Source organism: Anarrhichthys ocellatus, unplaced genomic scaffold (genome assembly GCF_004355925.1).
Source record: "Anarrhichthys ocellatus isolate YVR2014 unplaced genomic scaffold, GSC_Weel_1.0 scaffold22, whole genome shotgun sequence".
NCBI lineage: Eukaryota > Metazoa > Chordata > Actinopteri > Perciformes > Anarhichadidae > Anarrhichthys > Anarrhichthys ocellatus.
In genome coordinates this window covers 585,734-599,401 of record NW_022280052.1, presented here as the reverse complement: position 1 = coordinate 599,401, position 13,668 = coordinate 585,734, and the positions used below count along the sequence as shown (strand labels likewise).

The 13,668-nt window shown below is 43.6% G+C and overlaps 1 protein-coding gene across 2 annotated transcripts in view; it reads left to right on the top strand.

Annotated features, from left to right (window-relative positions):
* Positions 1-13,668, top strand: part of syde2 (synapse defective 1, Rho GTPase, homolog 2 (C. elegans)) — a 41,535-nt gene that overhangs the window by 3,773 nt on the left and 24,094 nt on the right. For both annotated transcript variants that reach the window (XM_031859485.1, XM_031859483.1), the window contains exons 2-3: positions 6,361-6,653; positions 6,946-7,357. In XM_031859485.1, the coding sequence (XP_031715345.1) occupies positions 6,361-6,653; positions 6,946-7,357 (705 nt within the window). The remainder of the gene's footprint in view (positions 1-6,360; positions 6,654-6,945; positions 7,358-13,668) is intronic.

The window sequence follows — 13,668 nt, the reverse complement described above, 5'->3', positions numbered from 1 at the left end:
TGTGTGTGTGTGTGTGTGTGTGTGTGTGTGTGTGTGTGTGTGTGTGTGTGTGTGTGTAGGGGGGGGTTGGGCTGTCATGTTGCCTTCCTCCCCAGTCGTTTGCACTGGACAGCTCCCTGGTAACTTGCATTTTAAAGAGACTCTGGATTGCATATTTAGGATGCCATTCCCGTTGTTTAACTTGTTTGCGTTGTGTCACTTAATTCCTTGCCATGAATGAACAAAATGAAGGGCGATTAAGCATTTATTAAGGTCAGCTCTGGGCTTATCTTGCCACTGTGGGGCTCTCAGCACCTCACAAAGAGCCATTTAAAAAGAAGAAAAAAAAAAGAAATGCCAAAGCTCTCAAAGGCTCCAGTGAATTGCTTATCTTGGCTTGAAACTCTTCATTGAGTTTATGGCTTTATTCTGAACGAATGCAAATATTTATATAATTCTGGCTTTCTAAAAATAGACCTGCTACTTGGAAATGAAACTTCACTATGAAGTCATAGGACAACAATATTAGCTTAATTAGACTGCAGCTAATTTATTTCTGTTCTGACTTGTTCTTTAATTACTGTGTGCAAAGAAAAAAGTCTATTATCACCCACAGCTGTGAGTGTGTGTCACTTTTTATGTGTATGTGTGGGTGGGTGAGGGATATTGTGCACATGAGCATGCATATGCACATCTCCGGTGTGTACATGCATGTTTGTAGTTGCAGTTGGAGGATTTATAGTTGTGTTGTGTTGTGCTGTGCTGTGCTGTGCTGTGGCAGGGGTTTGGCTTGCCCGGCAGGCAGGCAGTATCCAGGCTTCATGTTTTGGCCAGACCTGAACTCAGGAGTGGTGTGTCAGTCAAAGCCGACGTTGAGACTGAGCCATAGACACCACAAACAGAGGAGTGTGAGATCCTCTCCTGGGAGGCAGATACAGAAAAAGAGTGAAAAGCCTTTTTTGTAACTCCCCCACAACAGCTTTTAAAGGAATAGTTTACCAGAAACCAAATAAGCTTATCTCCCATAATGTCATAGAGTTAGATATAAACTATTGGCAGCAGCCATAAGTTAAACTAATGAGATGTTAATCAGCGAGTGCTGGTAGTTTGATTTTGTTTCTTTGGACAGTCCTATGCTAGCTGTTTCCCACTGTTTAGAGTCGTCTTTGTGCTAAGCTAAGCTAACCGGCCTCTGGTTGTCGCCTCATATTACCCCTACAGACACGAGAAAGGTCTCAAGTGTCAAAATCACAGCGAGTAAATATGAATATGAAGCAAAGATTAGGCACACAGTGCGGTATCGCTCAACATTTTGATTACATTAATCCTTGCTTGCTTAGTAGATTCAAAGCTATAATGAGTCGAAAGTTCAGGTGTAATGTGATCCTCCTGCTGTCAAGTCATGTCAGAACGATGTGGCATTTGGTTTTCTGCGTTGTGCCAGAAACTTTGTTACTGAGCTTCAGAGTTGTCAGTTTTTTTTTTTTTACATAAATTGGTTTTGTCTGGTGCTCTGACAGATTTATGTAGAATGGTAGCCCTAAAGACACATCAGGTGATAAATGAGACATTTGAGGCACCAGGTTTCATACTAGGATGGTTTATTAGATGAAAAGGTCACATGATGGTGTCTGCAAAGAGTGTGGGGCAAACTAGAGACTTTAAATGATTGATTATCCTTGAAACGCACTGGATTGTATTTAATAGGTGGCAACATTTTATCTGGAGCTTGTGCACAACGCTTTGTTGAAGAGCCTTTTAAGGACTTGTCTTGCAATTAACAGTGTTTTGGACCTAATTGGGTCACACTGTTAGTCCGTGTGCCTTTGTCCAGTTCCCCTTCTTAAACACTTTTTATCATTTTTTTTTTTGTTTTTTTTACAGAAACAATGAGACGAGACAGAAGAGTAACTGAAAGAGCTGCAACATTGAAAAGAATTTGGGTTTCACGCCAACGCTTTGAGTAGGAAGTGGCAATAAGCGTTCGCAGGCTGTGCTGCCAGGACGCCTCAGCGGGATGCAAGTGTTGACATGTGATGCAACCCTGGACGATCTCAGCCCTGCATGGGTGTAAAACGAAAAATCGACACTGAGGATCCTCATTACCATATGAATGAGCGTCAACAGGAATGCATGGCACACAGCGAAAGATTCCCTCTGAAGGGGGGGGAGCCTGAAACTCACAACAAAGTGTTGTCTATGAAGGAGAAAACTAGCTGGTGTGTGCTTTGCACTTATCAAAAGAGATGGAATTCAGGAAATAAAGGAAAAGCCTATGGGAAAGTGGATCTATGTTTTGTCTTAGAGCAGAGAAAGATTCAGAAGATTAAGACATGAATATAATTGGGTTTACTGTCAGGCTCATGTGGCACGGGTCCATACCAGCACAACCAGGAAATACGCTTTTTTCTTTATGTGTTTGCATTCCTTTCGGCACCTCAGACAAACCCATACCACTCCTCCCCGGCCACCTCTCCTTCTCTTTTTCTCTTTATGTTCTCACACGGACGTGCACCCTTGTATTATGTGCTCTGGCCATCTGCTACCTTCAGGTCAGGGGTGTGTGTGTGCCCTGAACACATCGTCTTCATGCCATCGCTGCACAGAGAGCCAGGCGGTGTTTGCTCCGTTATGGAAATTTCTCTTCTCTTTTTCTTTGCTTTGTGTCGATCGGGGTTCAGTTTAGGATCTTGTGATGGTCATCGGCCTCTCCTGCCAAATCAACAACCAGAGGGAGAAGGAGCTGTTTTCTTTCTTTTACTTCCTTGGAAAGCTGTCTTGTCATATGTGGTAACATACTAATTGGCATAAATGAAAGTTTAACTTTATAGAGTCAGCTGATCATTTTCATTCTCAGTTAATCTGCAGGTTACTTTCTCAATTAATCTATTAGTTGTTTGTTCTTTAAAATGCCAAAATATTGTGAAGATTTCCTAAAGCCCGGGATGAGGTCTTTAAATGGCTCGTTGGGTGCAAAACTCCAACGTTTTTAGTTTACAATCGACAAAAAATAAGACGAAGAAAACCAAACCCAAACCTTAAGACATTTCACTTAAAAAATAAACTATTAATCGATCGGCTAATGGATTTATCAGCTAATTCTTGTAGCTGATACGAACACCATTTCCTCATTGTTCCCCATCCAAAAGTGTACTTATGGAATTTCTTTGTTAAAGGTGTGAAACTCTCTTAAATTCTCCTAGTTAGTTCTTTGCGTTTTGCCTCAAAGTGTCGAATAAAATGTCTTTTTAGTTTAGTATTTCAATGAACTTCTTTAGCTTATCTTGTAAAAACAGCTCCCCTTGCTAACTGTATATTATTGCACATAAAATATTATTTAAAAGAAAAGCAGACTCAGAGATTCCATTATCGTTTTTTGTCTGATTAATGATTAATCAATCATAGATAGCTTTTCGTATCAAAAGCATTTAAAGGGGAAATGCTGACATACTTGATGTGAGAAGTTGAGAGGAGCCGGACATGACTTGTGATGGTTTGACATGTGACACCAGTGAAAATGGCTAAAAGTCTCACTCATTAAGTCAAAACGAGTGTCCTGTCGTTGCTCTGGTGAAGGTGTAACTCCCGTCAAGCAGTGCGACAGTGGAAGGAGACGGCGGCGAGGCTGTAAATCTGGAGCTGTGGTCTGGAATGCTGCTCGTGTCCGAACACGCTTCCTCTTCCCGTTATGAAAGACCCCTGAAAGACGATGGCATGCTGACAACAACTCCATGCATAACCATCTCGCCTCTCTTCAGTCTTGCGTTACCAGATCGAGCGTTCGCAGGAGAGTCTGCAGTTTTTGGATCCGTCTTGGTTTTTAAAAATCTTTCTCCCAAAATGTTCTTCTCTACCTTTTTCCTACAACTTATTAATTCTTCCCCATCCACAAGTTTATGATAGTTCATTTTTGGTAAGGGCATAAAACAAACTTAGCTTCTACCTCTTGAATTTTAATTTTTCTTTTGTGTCTGTGCTTTTAAATGACTTAAATCCAGTGTATTTGTAATAGCAGTTAACCTTCATTTGATGTCGTTCATCTGGAGAGAAGAAACTTGATTTTAGGCTAAAGAGCCTGTAGTTTTGGATCGGTCTTGCTCTTAAAAGCCTTCTAAGACCCCAAGGCTAGTGTACAAAAATATCAAAGTACTATTGTAATGCAGGCTACTTTTCTGTAGGTTTCATGTCGATTCAAATCTAAGCTTGCAGACAGTGTTTAAAGGGTTACAAGGAAGTCCAGGCCAGAACCGATGAAAACAAACCACCATAACAGATTATTACAGTTTGCCAGCTTGGGCCTACACATTAACTCTTGGGACTCAGTATAGCGGCAGAAAAACATACTGCATGTTTCCCCTTCACTCCGCAGTTCGGCACATGTTTTAGCTACTGAGCTGCAGGCCCTCGAACGCATCATGATCCAGGCGAATGCAAACACACCGCTGGCTGGAAAACGTCCTTAAATTAAAGTAAGCAGAAATTAAGAAGTGCTTAGAGATGTGCTTTATATCCAGGAAGTGTTGAGGTCTGTTTGAATTCAAATGAAACTGATGGCGGAGGGTCGGTGATGGGTTGCGTTCTTGTCGTTCAAGCTGTTTTGTTTTTCTTTCTCACTGTGGTGATTGTGGAATGCTTTTAAAAGTGGCCTCTCTTCTTACAACTGAAATGTGTTTTATTTACTCAGTGTTATATAATCAGCTGGAACACAGAGGCATGGCATCCCAGAAGCAATTTCATCCCACGTTTTTTTATTTCTCAAGTGGGGAAAAAAAGTCGAGAAAAAATATTCAAGGCTTGTTTTTGTTTTGAGAGGAGCTCTCCTCACTGACCTGATTTTGAGGGAATTGGAGATGGCGGTGATTATTGCGAGTTGCTTTATAAAATTGCCTTGCAGAGTTCAGAGACGGGTTGACTTCCAGAGACAAGTAAATCCCAGTGGAGCCCTCTGCTCTCTCCCTGCTGCTTTCAGGGCTTCGTCAATAAAAGCAACCAAGCAAAAAAAAAAAAAAGAAAAAACCTTGGTTTCAATCGACTGAGTAGGAGTTATGTACTTTGAAACCATGTGACGTTTTTATGTACTTCAGTTCTCTTCCATTGGACTGCTCTGGATTAATAATACAAACACATCGTAGTTGTTTTCTGACTCATTCACTTTTTCTTTTTTTTTTTTTTTCTTTTTTTTAGCAGCACAAGCTACTCATGCACATACAGGAGGCCCTCTGTTAGATTTCGATTTTGTAAAGTGAAAATATTCCCCAAGTCTGTAATTTGGTGGCTGTAGCTTGGCGCGCATGAAAATGCATTTCCTTGAGGAAAGGAGAAGTTGTCATTATAGCATGTGGAGGGGCTCGTCTGGGAGCCGCTGAGGATCAAAACAGTCTTTTACTTGAGCACTGCTGTACATGTCAGAGCAGGACCCTGCCCTCAGCACCTCGCTCTGCCCGTCACACACACACACACACACACACACACACACACACACATACGCTCAGAGGTTTTTTTTTTTCTTATCTTCTCATCCAACCTTGTGAAAATACAAACAAGCCAGATAGTTTGCAAAGGTGGTTTCTGATTTCTAATGAAAAAAACGATTCTTACTTTCTGATTGGGGAAAAAAAAAAACATCCAATAAAACATAAACACACTCAGAGCTATGCAGCTCTTTTCATGCCCTCTTTTGGACATTAAGGGACCACATTAACTACACATACTTTTTTCACTACACTGGCTGTACTTCGCCCCCTTACACACACACACACACACACACACACACACACACCCTCCCCTCTCTGCTCTATTTTCACAGCTGTAATGTCGGCAGTTTCTCACACTTTCCCAAGTTGCTGTGATGGAAGCTATGTGTGCGTTCAATCCCTCTATCTCTCTGTGATCTCTTTTGAATTCAAAGCCCACATATTCCCGAAACTGAGACTCCTCGATTGGGAAATCACTGGGGAGGGAAGGGGGGGAGGTGCTCCAAGGGGACTGTGGTGGTGTGATTGAAAGTTTGCCTTTGGTCATAAAAACAAAATCACAATAGTCCATCCAAAAGTGATAAAACATGAGACAAAACAAAGATGTGGCTCTTTTTGTTCTGACTGACTGACTTTAAAAGGCAGCGACAGGAATGAGAGAAGGGATGAGAGAGGAAACCTATAAAACTTAATCACATTTTTAAGCGTTTCCACACCTGTGGTTTCTTGATGCAGATGTTTTCTTCAACTTGACAGAACATGAATAGTCTGACAATAAACGTCCGATTCAGCCGTTAACTCCACTTCAATAATGACTTAAATCATGATCATGAAGATGATTAGCTGCGTTTTATTTTATGCCAAGAAGTTGTAACTCTCACTCTTTCTCTTTCCATCACGCCCTCAGCTTTCATTGAGAATGTCCAAACCCCCTGTGCTAATGGCCGTGAGGTGGGCAGGGCCAGTGAGTCTTCGTCATGGCGGCCACCGCTCACCACCATCACTGTCTCTAAGAAGCGCAACTGGCTGCAGCAGAGCTCCCTCGCGAAGAATCCCTGCACCAAGGACGAGCTGCAGGGAATGCTGGGAGCTGAGGAGGAGGGCTGCCATCAGCCGCCACCTCCTCCCAGTCCCTCTCCAGACCACCTGAGACACTCGGGGGGAGCTTCATCACGGCCAGCCCGCCTGCACCTGCCTCAGGTCAGCTTCAACGGTCTCTCTGTTAGCAAGAGATTTGGGAAATATGCATATTTGCTTTCTTTGTGTTGCGGGGCATCATGTGTCGGTTGATATTTAGCATACAGACATGAGAGTGGTGTCGATCTTCTCATCTAAATCTTGTAAAGAAAGAAAAGTGACTTGGGACAGTGGTTGCTGAATGTTTCAGTTCAGGTGACATCATGTCTTTTCCTCAAAATGACATAAACAACCCACGGTTCCCTTTTTAAATATAACAACAAAAGTTTAACAGGAAACTGCTGTCTTGGTTTAGATCAGCATCGGTCAGGCCAAGGTGTCTCCTCACCCTCGGAGCGTGGACCCAGCCGAGGAGAATGACGCGGACGATGAAGGAGAGATCTGGTACAACCCGATCCCTGAGGATGATGAACTGGAGATGTCTCAGCGACCCTCCTTTCGACTGCGGGTTCCCCCCGGTGCAGAGACCCAGAGGAGGCCCAGCAGGGGAGGGGATGCGGGTCATGATGGCAAGAACCCGGGGAGCGGCAGCGGCACCGGCACCGTCGGGCCGGAGGCGTTCGGGGAAAGCCTCGGTGGTGGTGGTGGTTCAGGAGACGGGAGTCAGGGGAATGCTGTACATTCCACAGAGGCACTACATCTGCACAGACAGATGCTCGCGTGCAAACCACCGGAGGAGGGGGGGCCTTCCACCAGCAGAGCTACAGGTATGGCACAAAAAAAAAGACACATGCACACCTCCACTCATTCTTACTTTCCTTCCCTCCCTGCTTTTGTAGACTTTTTCATTCAGTCTTTCCCTCGCAGTACTTTGGGCCAATGCTCGAGGGCCAATTCGTTTTGTCTCTCAGACAGTCACTCAGATCTTTGTGGTTGCCCACACCTTGAGCACAAATTACAGCTGTTGAAATCGTTTCCAATCAACAGACTTATTTAGCTGCAAGTAATTCCTGGTTTACTACAGCTCTATTTAGAATCATATAAAGTATTTAAGTGTTAAGTTTGGGATGGTATGGCACCAAAAATAGAGTATTGCTGAGTTTAAAATACAAATGTAGCCATCCTAGCTCCGAGTTCTTTTTCTTGTTCTGCTCTGTTTGATAGGAGCAGACAGGAGCGTTGGCTGTCTAATCATATCGCTCCATATCAGTGTTCCTCATTAGTTAAACTCAGACAGACATTGGCCAGGAGGAATTCAACAGGCATTCCTCAGAGGAAAGAATAACCATTTACATACTTGTGACTGCAGCTCACACAAAGGGCGTCGTAAATTGATGGTTCTTAAAGGTTCTTCAGAGAACTCTCGCCTTGAAAGCTTGCTCATTAACGCTGCTGTTATTGTGTATGCGGATTAAACAAAAATACAGATTAAAGACCTGCAGAGTTTAAGCAGAATTAACATAAGTTAATTGTTTTACTTGTGTGCTTGGAGATTGTTGACAACTCTGGTCTACAGCGACGGCGTAATGATGACAGCCAGCACACGGCTCCCTGTCTCTTAATAAGCTCGGCCTGTTTTTTTCTAACTTCCGACTTTTTGTTCTCTCTGATGTGGCAACATGGTAGTTTGAACCAATTGGCACATCTTGAGCTGAGCCTATAATTACAACTTTTGACAACACTTTTCTGTGGCACGCAACAGCCATTTCCAGTTGTAGGAGCACAAAGAGTGGTGAAGTCTAATGCTTAAGCTTTTAGTCTTCACAGCCACAGTTTACTGCAGGAATAGAGCATGAAATGAGCTCAGAAATGTCTTTTTTTTTTCCCTGTGAAATACAACCGTTTTAAAAGTTGAAACCATTCAACCAGTCATTGAAACCTGTTCCTATCAATAAAAGAATATAATGTAGGCTTCAGTTTTCCGTACATATGTGGACATATATATACATATACACATACATATAAAGAAACGGTTTATCTGACAGAGTGGAAAGTTTCTAACCTCTTGAGGTGTTGCATTATCTCCCAGAATAAATCTGTCCGATACAAGGACACAGGTTAGATTGGCTTGTTAAATTCCGTTGATCCTCATTGACTGGCATCAAACTCCTGGCTGTCTCTGTGACATCACGTGGGGCTCAGCAAAACTCTCCGTCCTGAGAGAGACTCCGTGTAGGATTAGGATTAAACCAGTCCTCGAATTAGTCTCGGTGTTCCGGCACAGGAAAGGCACTAATCAAAGCGCACGGAGCTAATTATATTTAGGCTATTTCTGCCTGCACCTTTTAATAGGTTTCAGTCCTAATATGCAGTACAGGTGAAATTAGCTGGTGTCATAAGGGACTTTTTTTATGTCGGGTAAGCAGATGAGTGGGCATAATTGGAGGCTTGCATTGCTTGCTCAGCTGTTTTAATGGAGAAGAAATTTAGTTCTGAGCTTCTGTGGAAAGAAAGGCTTTTTTTTTATTGTTCACTGAGCTGTCTACCTTTTAAAAGTGATTCATTTTCCATCAACGTGCTACCATTCAAAGACCTTCCCCTCATTTACATTCTGCAATAAGCTTCTGTTTAATGAGAGTAGCAGGTCTGTGATAGTGTGGGTTTAGTGGTGCTCCGAGCGGTCGCTGTGAAAATGAGAAGCGGGAGCAGAAGTGTTTTTTTTTTTTTTTTTTTTTTTCTCCCTCCCGCTCTGGAACTGCCTCCCTCTCTGCTGCCTGTTGACTTTGCAATTGATTCCTGTGGGTTTGGCGACGCCATCCCACACATCGCTGCAACTAAAAAGAGCAACAAGCCCGGCTACGTGTCATCAAAGAGGAAACCGTCATTACTGGTTGTTGTTTGTTTGTGGGTGTTGTGGGTGCAGTGGGCCAAATCAAAAGAAAAGGTAGGAAGGTAAAATATTGCTCTAGTTAGAAGCCTCCTGTGTGTGTGTGTGTGTGTGTGTGTGTGTGTGTGTGTGTGTGTGTGTGTGTGTGTGTGTGTGTGTGTGTGTGTGTGTGTGTGTTGTGGTTGCTCTTAACTCAGTTTGTATTGGTTGCAGAATGACGTTGCGCTCCTCCTCCACTCTGTGTTGGGAGGTTTGGAGGATGGTTTTGGGAATGAAAAGGACAACAGCCTGCTGTGGGTGCTCACTCCACCCTTCATTCAGTGTCCCATCTCCACACTTTAGGGGACAACATTTTGTATATTTTCTACTGATTTGTCAGATAAATTGGACCTTTACAGCTTCAGCTCACTGAAATAGCTGATGAGCTGTTCGCTCACAGGAAAGTTTGTTGTTACATTTAATACAAACAAAAATATCTGCACTGGTTGGAGGGTTATTGTTCACAAAGATGCTTTGCCAGGTTGTGGCTGGTGGATAATGACAAATCTATTTCTTTAGGCCAAAGAAAATCATGATACAACAGTATTTTAAAGCTTTATATATGCGTGTGTACCAAAATAGCAGATTAGGAAATGCTGTACCAAGCTAAACCTCACTAAACACATGCGTTTGCTGGTGGAAGCATCATTGTTACGCCACAGTGAGCCATATCTTTACCGCATCTACTGTATGTTTAGGATACCACATCACGTGTTGCCTCACCACATTTTGGGAAATATACCCACGCCTCGTAGGGAATAATGACCTTTGATGTAAGCTTTAAGTACAGAACACAAGGAGTGCAGCCACAGTGTTGAACGCCACTATTTTAGTCCCATCTTTTATTCACAAATGATACGAGTCCTTACAGACTCCACTCTATGTGCAGGGCTAAAGATTTGACAGGCCTTTCGTTGATTGAGCACGAATAGGAGCGCCTGCTGAATTAATGAAGCAGTGCAGATGTAGATGACTCTCTGCCACTATGGCTTTCCTCTGTCCGGCTGGCTGGTTCTTTTACCCTCACCGGATACACTCCAGACTCCTCGTGTGCTGCCTATTGACTGACTTTTTGTCCATCTGAATGCTCTATTTGTATGGAGAATAATGATTGATGGACTTTGGGGGGTGGTGAGCATGGTGTGTTCCCAATCTCTTGTTCTGTAGCGCCTGTTTGGGGAATCTGACTTGGCCAGCGCTCAGAATGGGATCAGAGCTATTTCTGGGGGTTGTTTTGGTCACGCTGCCTGCTGCGTTTGAGAGTTGGCCCGGCCTGCTAAAGTTACATGAGAGTTCAAGCCTCTGAGCTCAAACATGGAATCTAATCTCTGCTGACGATTGCACGCTTGCACGGTTGGGTCTGGAGGAAGAACGACTCGGAGGGGCAACATTGTGAGAGCAGCACTTCAAAACCAGAGCAGATTCCTTAGCTTGGCGCTAGATGTGAAGTTCGGGCCACGTAGTTTTCTCATGGCTCTTTCTTTCTGGTCTGTTCTTCATTTCACTACCAGAGCAGCTGGAGAAAACTGTTCTGGTCTCTGTTTTGATGACTGAAGGATTTTTATCTCTGTACACTAATGCATAATCCTTCCTTAATTGGTCATGTATGCATTGGGGATCACAATAGAGAAAGCGAACAACGCGTCAAATTCTGAAAAACACGAAACAATCGGCACCACAATATGCAACCAAAGGCTGAAACACTAACAAAAAGCCTGTAGCGAGCTAAGAACACCACATTTAAGCATGCCAAACAATTACTTTAGCACCCTATGTATAACAGGGGTGCAGTTGATAACTAAAATAATGGTAAAGATTATAAGGTTAGCTATTAGCAAGCTAAAGGTAGCTATGCATTAGCTACTGTAGTTAGCTATGGCACTTGCAAACATAATACTGCATAATCTGATTTATCCACATTCCACTGTAACACAAGTTGCATACTGTCAAAAGGCTTTAGCGGAACTAACAGAAATCTAGTTAGCCTGAAACTAGCATTTGGAAATAATGCTTGCTGCACACGTAGTACTGTTTTAGGCATACTGAGTGTCAGGATCCCACAGTTTCCCCATTCGTCCTGCTGAGGCCTCAGGCCTTATTGTCTGTTTGTTTTTGGTTCGGCAGATAAAAACTAAATTCTGGGTTCTTAACCCTGTTGGTATTGCATCCCACCACACAGCAGCTTTTAAGGCATTTGCTGTTCTTTGCTAGCAGAAGAGAGTGACAAGGTGGCACCTTCACACAATGTGAAGTCAATGGAGAGCGATGAAGTGTTTTCCCCCTCCCTCTGTTGTGGGCGGGACTTAATTGTGCTCTGTCTCTATAGCATCTGTAGTTTAGTAGAATCTGATCTTGACCGTGTATTTGATGAGAGGTTTTCCTGGGGTGTTTATAACCCCCAACCACTATCAGTATAAGGCTGCAACTTACTATTGTCATTATTGATTCATCTTTTGAATTTTTTGTTTTCAATAAAACAGAGGAAAAAAAGTAAAAAGAATGCCCACAACAATTTCCCATGAGAGCCCAAAATGATATCTACATGTTGCCAGTTTCTGGACCGACAAAACCAAAAGATGTTCAATTCACTTTGATAAAAAGTAGCAAATCCTCACATTTGAAGGTCTGGAACCAACAACAGTGCAGTCGAGGTAAATGACCACAATCGTTGATTCAGATGCGGTGGGGTGCCTCCATTATTAAACACTACAGAAACCCTTTAATCCTTTGTCAAAAAACTATTTTTGATTAATTGTTGTTTTCGCACTGCTGTTATTTTAGCCTATAAGGTATAGTGTCTCTCTGCCTCTTCGTGCCAGCAACAATGAATTCCACTCGTAAAACCATTCAATTAAGATTGTATCTCCACGAAATGCTGAGTGCTGAAAAGTGGTTTGTTTTGAGGTTAGATAAGTCAGTCGCCAACACTCATCACGTAGCTGTTAGTGCCTTGTTCAGATCGTGGCAGTGCAGCGAGGCCGGTGTGGCTGCAGGTTGCCCAGAATCAGCAGCCACTCTGTCGGTTGAGCTACAGCAGAGCAGGAATGCCTGCAGTGACAGGCGAGCTAGGCTACGGGAGGGCTACTTTGGCAGGGGGCCATGTTGTGCTAGTGAGAGGGCCTGCATGCTTGGATATATTAGCAGGGGTTTTGTAACCATTGTAATGAAACGGCCGGGCTCCCGCGGCCCCTGAAAGGCCTTCCAGCACTGAATGATTTAGAGCCAAAAGGAGAGGAAGCAGCACAGAGCCTGGCCACGGTCACCGAGTGAAGAAACTACAGGACAAGTATGCCATTCACCGCTTTATTTACACTCCCCTTGTTTGTCAGCACACCCTGGTCTTTTCTGATTTTACATTTAACACACACATTTGGCATACATGCTGGTACGCACACACACGCACACACTCAAGTGAATATAAGTGGTTTTACAGGGGTAATCAGGGACAGCAGATTATTGTCTCCCTCCAAGGCTTATCAGAGTATGCTCAGTGTGTGTGTCTCTTTCTCTCACACACAAACACACATTGTTGTAGGCAAGGTCCCTAATATTGTATCACTGGAGGAAATTTCCCATTATCCGAGTATTATTTACATCTTGCCGTTGGCTAGAGGAACAATTTGGCTCATGATGGACGATACAACTACCAGCCCTATTTGATAATGATCAGGTTGTCTCTCACACTCACACACACACACACACACACACACACACACCCTTCTCCTGCACCTGTTTGGTGCCAGCGTTGTGTGAAGCCCTCGTCATAAATTCCTGGGCTTTGTTAAGAGGTGTCAGTGGCCGGGTGCCTGAGGGAGGGCTGCAGGGTCATCGAGGGCATGTGTGTGTTTGTCTCGATGCATGCATATTGACATGCACTCTCTCTTTGTGTTACAGTAATATGGTGAGTGCACGTGCGTGTTAATGCGATGGGGGTGCACATAGTTACCCGGCTCAGGTGTCACCCAGAGAAATGCAGACCCTTTGCCCTTTGACCCTGGAACATGGCCCTGGAGGGTTGGGTGTCAAACCATCGCCCCTGAACCTCAGCTAGTGAGGTGTCACGTTACTCTCCTGGCTGCTGCCACACGGCCAAAGGCTACAGAGGACACAGCTGTGTGTGTGTGTGTGTGTGTGTGTGTGTGTGTGTGTGTGTGTGTGTGTGTGTGTGTGTGTGTGTGTGTGTGTGTGTGTGTGTGTGTGTGTGTGTGTGTG